The following is a 6,000-nucleotide window of genomic DNA, read 5'->3' as shown; positions in this document are numbered from 1 at the left end:
TGAAACTGCTGCTGGTGAAAATGAGTCCGGCCGTGTTTCTGTGAAGTTTCACCGTCTTGATGTGTTCCATGGAAAAAAAAGAGCGACTGAGCGTGTTTGTCTGGCATTAAGTCACCCGGGACGTGAATTCTGGAGGTGTGACTGATTAGGAAACATCATAATTGCATTGCATTTCCCGCAGAGACGCTCTATTATGTTACACTTCATTCCCCATTCACTGCAGTCTAGACCAGACTAATTGAGTGTCTATGCTGTTGATTCTGACTATTAACCATCTGTGCCTCCCTCCCTCCCTCCCTCCCTCCCTCCCTCTCTGCCCCTGTCCTCACCCCTCCATTTTCAACTCTACCTCCTCCTCACCTCTCCTTCCTCTGCAGGACTTCGCAGGACGAGTAGGATGCTGAGTGTCTTTCCTCCACGCCAACGTTCTCCGACCTGCTCTCCATGACCTGAGAGCGCCAGCACAGCGGGAGGAACGACACGCCACAGAGAGAGAGAGAGAGAGAGAGAGAGGAAGAGGAAGAGGAGGGCAGCAGGCCAAGGAAGGAAGGACAGGAGCACACTTTTTTGTCGTTATTGTTTGCTTTCCCCCTTTCTGAGATGGCGGCGACGGAGGCCAGTGCGGCGCCGGTGGTCCAGGAAGACGGAAAAGCCCCCGAAAGCAAGCCGGCGGAGGCGGAGCAGCCGGCCAATAACGCGAACTCAGAGACTGTCAACAGCGAGGTGGTCGACAAAGACGGCACCGCCGTCAACAGCGAGGTGGTGGACAACAAAGAGACTGTGAATAACGACACGGCGGCGGCGGCGGGAACCGAGGACGGCGAGGCCACGGCGAGCGAGGAGGCGGCGGCGCCTCAGAGCTCGGAAGGCGCCTCCTCCGCCGAACCCAAGACCTCCTTCCTGGACTCCTTCCTCAACAAGAGTGGCCTGGGGAAGGTGATGGGGGGAAGGAAGAAGAAGGAGCAGAGCTCGGGCCCCGCCGGAGGAGGAGGAGGAGGGGAGGAGAACGCCGGCGAGGGAGGCGACAAAGACGGGGAGAAGGCGGGCGACGAGGCCGCGGCGGGCGAGGGAGGAGCGGAAGGAGGTGCAGAGGGAGAAGCGGCAGAAAATGGAGAGAAGGAGGAGGAGAAGAAGTCCGAGAAGGGCAAACCGGCCGAGGCGAAGTCGACGGTCCGGGATCTGATCAGGAAGCCGGTGGCGAGGATCTTCTCCCACCGCAGCACCGAGAAGAAAGACGGCGGCGCCGGAGAGAAGCAAGTCAAGGTCCGCTCCAAGTCCCTGGACCGGCTGGAAGATCCCGAGGCACTCAACGCCACCGCGGACGCCACGGCAGAGGAAGGAGGCGCGGAGGGAGGCGCGGAGGGAGGCGCGGAGGGAGGCGCGGAGGGAGGCGCGGAGGGAGGCGCGGAGGGAGGCGCGGAGGGAGAGCAGAAGGCCTCGTCCTCCTCGGCCACCACCAAGCACATGAAGCGCTGGCACTCCTTCAAGAAGCTCATGGCCCAGAAGGCCCACAAGAAGAGCGGCGGAGGAGACGACGGCAAGGAGGAAGGAGCAGACGGCGAGGGCGGAGGAGGCGGCGGCGACTCCTCCACGCTGGACTCCAAGGAGTCCGGCCAGAAGAGGTGGAAGCTGAAACGCTCCTGGACCTTCCAGGGCCTCAAGAGGGACCCGTCCATGGTGGGCATCAGCGGCAAGGCCAAGGGCTCCGACAAAGACTCGGCCGACAACGCCAAGCCGGAGGAGGCGGCGGCGGCGGCGGCCGAGGGCGGAGAGGAGGTGAAGGTGGAGGGGGGAGCAGAGGAGGCCAAGACAGAGGGAGGGGAGGAGAAAGCAGAGGGAGGTGAGGAGGAGAAGGCGACGGCGGCGGCGGCGGCGGGGGGTGGAACTGTGACACAACACGCCAACGAGATCTGGACCTCCTTCAAGAAGCGCGTCATCCCCAAGAGCAAACGAGCCAACACGGAGTGCGCCCCCAGTGGGGAGGAGGACGCAACTGCAGGTGAGGGGGACTCGTGCCTCGCGTCGCTATCGTCAAGTGAAAACACAAAAAACGTTTGTTGCGTTTTGGGCGTTCGTTTACTCGACGGCGATGCTCGGAGCCACTGAGTGGTAACGGCTCCTCAGGTGGGACTTTTCAAAGATGTTCTGACTCCGTCTCCATGGAAACGGCAGAAACGCTGATGCTGATGGTCCTGCACCACGGCCTTAGTGACTCGTAGTTCTGCACATGCTCAGTAGAGACAATCAGAACAATGTTTCCTCCGTGGTGTCGTGACTCCCCGTCCATGTTCTCCTGGCACTTTCCACTTTTATTTTGACGGTCACCGTAATCGGTGGTCCGTCCACGAGAATGTCCGTGTTCTCCTGTTGTTAGTGTTTACAGTGGATTGTTCTCAGTATACGTGTGTGTGTGTGTGGCATCATTACAAAAACAAACAACAGCACTAACTCGTGGCAAAACTATTCTGAAGTGAGACTCCAGCGACGGGTTTCCCATCATGCATTTCTACCAGCAGACGCGTGTCGACCTTGCCTTCAGAACCACCAGGGAGGCTTTGCTGTCCTAAAAGCGATGTCTCAAACAAGCGTTACTATATGTTCCTTGTTAAATATAAGCTGCATCTTGACAACACACAGTTTGAGTTGCACACATTTACAGCTGTTTGTTTGTTTGTTTGCTGTTTACTTAACTAAAGCTGCACCAGACAAGCAGTATCTCTACGTCCATCTTCAAAGTGCAGCCATTTGAGCACCACAACTTTGTGATGGAGTCTTTATAATGATTTCATTCTTAAATCTAAAAAAAAAAAAACGGGTTTTAAAATGATGTTGACGGTGTTTTGAACACGTGGCAGCAGTAACAGAAATAATCCGCCAGTGGAGGACTTTTCTTCAAACAAGATGTCACACAGAGACAGTTCATTAGTTACGGAGCTCGGCTCCCAAGTGCACGAACTGGAAGAACAGATGACTCACGCGCCTGTGAAGGATTCCTTTTTGAACAGTGCAGCGGCTCAATATTCACTCCCCGGACCCTCCGTGCGCCGCGCAGCTCCGTCAGAGGGTTCGTCTGGGCCACAGTGGAGTTGACTTACAGCCGCTTCACTGCAGAAGTCCAGTTTGAATAACAAACAGTTGAGTTGTGATCACAGCTGGACTTTAAAAAAACAAAAAAAAAACATTTAATAAATAAATTAAAGTGTGCCTGTTGACACTCGCCTGTCCGCCTGCTCACTCCCAGTGAAATCATGTAACCCCAACTTTCGCCTGAATGAAATATTCAAACACTGATGTGAAATTAAAATTACAGAGGAGATTCAGTCAACAGTGAAAACTAAATTTAGCCTGCAGAGAGAGAGAGAGAGAGAGAGAGAGAGAGTGAGAGAGAGGGAGAAGCGGAGGGGGGAAGTAGCAGAAACAGTGTTTGTTGTGACCTTTTTGTCTCAGAAAAGTTTCGCGTTAAACGTCTAAAAAACATTTTTATAAAAGCGCCAAGTGCAGGAGAACACGGACTGGGAGTCACGACAGAGGAAACATTGTTCTGATTGGCTCATGCCGAGCATGTGGTCAACTACTAGCTACTGTGGCCGCGGCGACCGTGAGCAGTAGGAATGTCTCGGAGAAGTAGCATTTTTTTACCGTTTCCATGGAGACGGAGTCGGGACTGTTTTCAAGAGTTTGTTTTCGGTGACTTCCAACACTCTCCGTCTCGGGGAGAACTGGGAAACGACTCACGATCTTATTTGTTTATATATATATATATTTAACTTCTCATTGAAACTGGCTTTATTTTGAAGGCCAGCAGCAGTTGGCGTCACTGTAATGTCCTATTGATTTGCTGTGAATCTGTGTGATCGGCCAGCAGCGTGAATCCAAAGATGTTTGAAAGTTGACCTGCGGTGCCCCCTGCAGGTGAGGACGGAGCCGCGGCGGAGGAGAGCAAGGACGGCAAGTCGGCCAAAGCCAAGCGCACCCACTTCGGCCGCGCCGTCTCCCTGAAGAACTTCATCCTGCGAAAGGGCAAGTCCACCAGCGTGGACACGGGCGAGGGCGCCAAGGAGGAGGAGGAGGAGGAGGGTGGTGAGGAGGAGGCCCCCGAGGCGGCGGAGGAAGGAGGCGCCGACGGGGAAGCGGCGGCGGCGGCGGCGGCGGCTCCCGGGGAGTCCAACGACAAGGACGCGGCCGGCGAGAAGACGCCGGCCGGCGAGGGGAGCGGCGGCGAGGCGGCGAAGGAGGCGGAGAAGACGCCGAGCGAGACCCCGGTGACCAACGGGGAGAACGGCTGCTCCAACGGCACGGCGGAGGAGAACGCCACACACAATCACCAGGAGGAGGAGGAGGGGGAGGGGGAGGAGAAGACGACGGGGAGCAGCAGCCCCGTCAAGAAGGGCAAGGAGGCGGGAGGAGTCAAGGACGAGGCCAACGCCAAGATCATCAACGCCACGGCGGCCGTGAACAGCGGTGAGTTAGAGCGCGCCGACCGGGACGCTGACGAGCCTCAGAGCAGAGACGACGAAGTCACAAACCAAACTAATCACGCCAAGAGCAGCCGTCTGCACCAGCTAGCATTAGCGGCCGGCGGCAGAGGGGAGGGGGAGGGGGAGGGGGAGGGGGAGGGGGAGGGGGAGGGGGCAGAGTCTCCTCAGAATGGAGGGCATGGAGAGAGGGATGAGGAAGAGGAGGAGGAGGAGGAGGAGGAGATGAGGAAGCGGGACCTACGGGAAGCAGCGGTGGTCATCGTTCAGAACGTGATGTCGGCGGCGGCCGACCAGTTAGAGCGCGAGCTGTGTGTGGACAACGGCCTGAACGGGTGCTACCAGTGAGAACCAGCACAGGGAACGCAAAACGTGCCAAATGTCGAGATCCATAGTCACACACACACACACACACACACACACACACACACACACACACACACACACACACACACACACACACACACACACACACACACACACAATTTGGAAACTTCTCAAATCAATATGAAATCAATGGAGCCATATGTGACACCAGCAAACAGATTATTTCATGACAAAATACATCCAGATTCTAGAGCATCTTCCGCCTCTAACATTCAGATTATAGAGCATCTTCCCTCTCTAACATCCAAATTATAGAGCATCTTCCTCCTCTAACATCCAGATTATAGAGCATCTTCCCTCTCTAACATCCAGATTATAGAGCATCTTCCTCCTCTAACATCCAGATTATAGAGCATCTTCCCCCTCTAACATCCAGATTATAGAGCATCTTCCCTCTCTAACATCCAGATTATAGAGCATCTTCCTCCTCTAACATCCAGATAATAGAGCATCTTCCTCCTCTAACATCAGATTATAGAGCATCTTCCTCCTGTAACATCCAGATTATAGAGCATCTTCCTCCTCTGGGTGATGTAACTTCAGATGGATTTTGTTGGTTTCATTATGACAACATCATCAATCCAGATCCATATTTAACGCACAAGCTTCTGGAGAGAATTATTTTTCCCAGCGTGTTTGTATTTGAAAACACACTCACACACACACACACACACACACACACACACACACACACACACACACACACACACACACACACACACACACACACACACACACACACAGAGGTATATATAGGCATGTGGACTTCCTCGGGTGGTCGCACAATGAAGATTATGTAGTTTTTCCTTAGTCCCTTTAAAGAAGCTGTAGCGTAGTTGTTTACATAAATGTTTGTTGACCAGTAAATCACCTGAGAGAGAGAGAGAGAGAGAGAGAGAGAGAGAGAGAGAGGGACAGGGAGAGAAGCATCTGTGTTGTTAGTAATTTCATTAAAGTAGCAGTATCGTGGACTCCGGTGGTTTCTGCCACAGGAAGCAGGTTTTTTTTTTTATGAGCTTGTATTAAAATGTAAACATCAGATGTGCTCCGATGCAGCTCATCCCGTCAACGGCGCTCAAACCGCAGCGGCTTCACTTTAACCTCCAATCATTTGGATTTAGTTAAATGTAGACCTTCA

The 6,000-nt window shown here is 54.0% G+C and overlaps 1 protein-coding gene across 1 annotated transcript in view; it reads left to right on the top strand.

The window, feature by feature from the left end:
• The window catches only part of LOC308143063 (uncharacterized protein), a 41,263-nt gene that overhangs the window by 32,788 nt on the left and 2,475 nt on the right, over window positions 1-6,000 (top strand). Inside the window, exons 2-3 of the mRNA XM_080513734.1 lie at window positions 378-1,999; window positions 3,913-4,461. Coding sequence (XP_080369860.1) covers window positions 601-1,999; window positions 3,913-4,461 — 1,948 coding nt within the window. The 5' untranslated portion in view covers window positions 378-600. The remainder of the gene's footprint in view (window positions 1-377; window positions 2,000-3,912; window positions 4,462-6,000) is intronic.

This window comes from Blennius ocellaris, assembly GCF_963422515.1.
Source record: "Blennius ocellaris genome assembly, chromosome: 2".
In the NCBI taxonomy this organism is placed as follows: domain Eukaryota; kingdom Metazoa; phylum Chordata; class Actinopteri; order Blenniiformes; family Blenniidae; genus Blennius; species Blennius ocellaris.
Note: the sequence above shows the minus strand (reverse complement) of the source record. Positions and strands in the feature narration are given on the sequence as shown.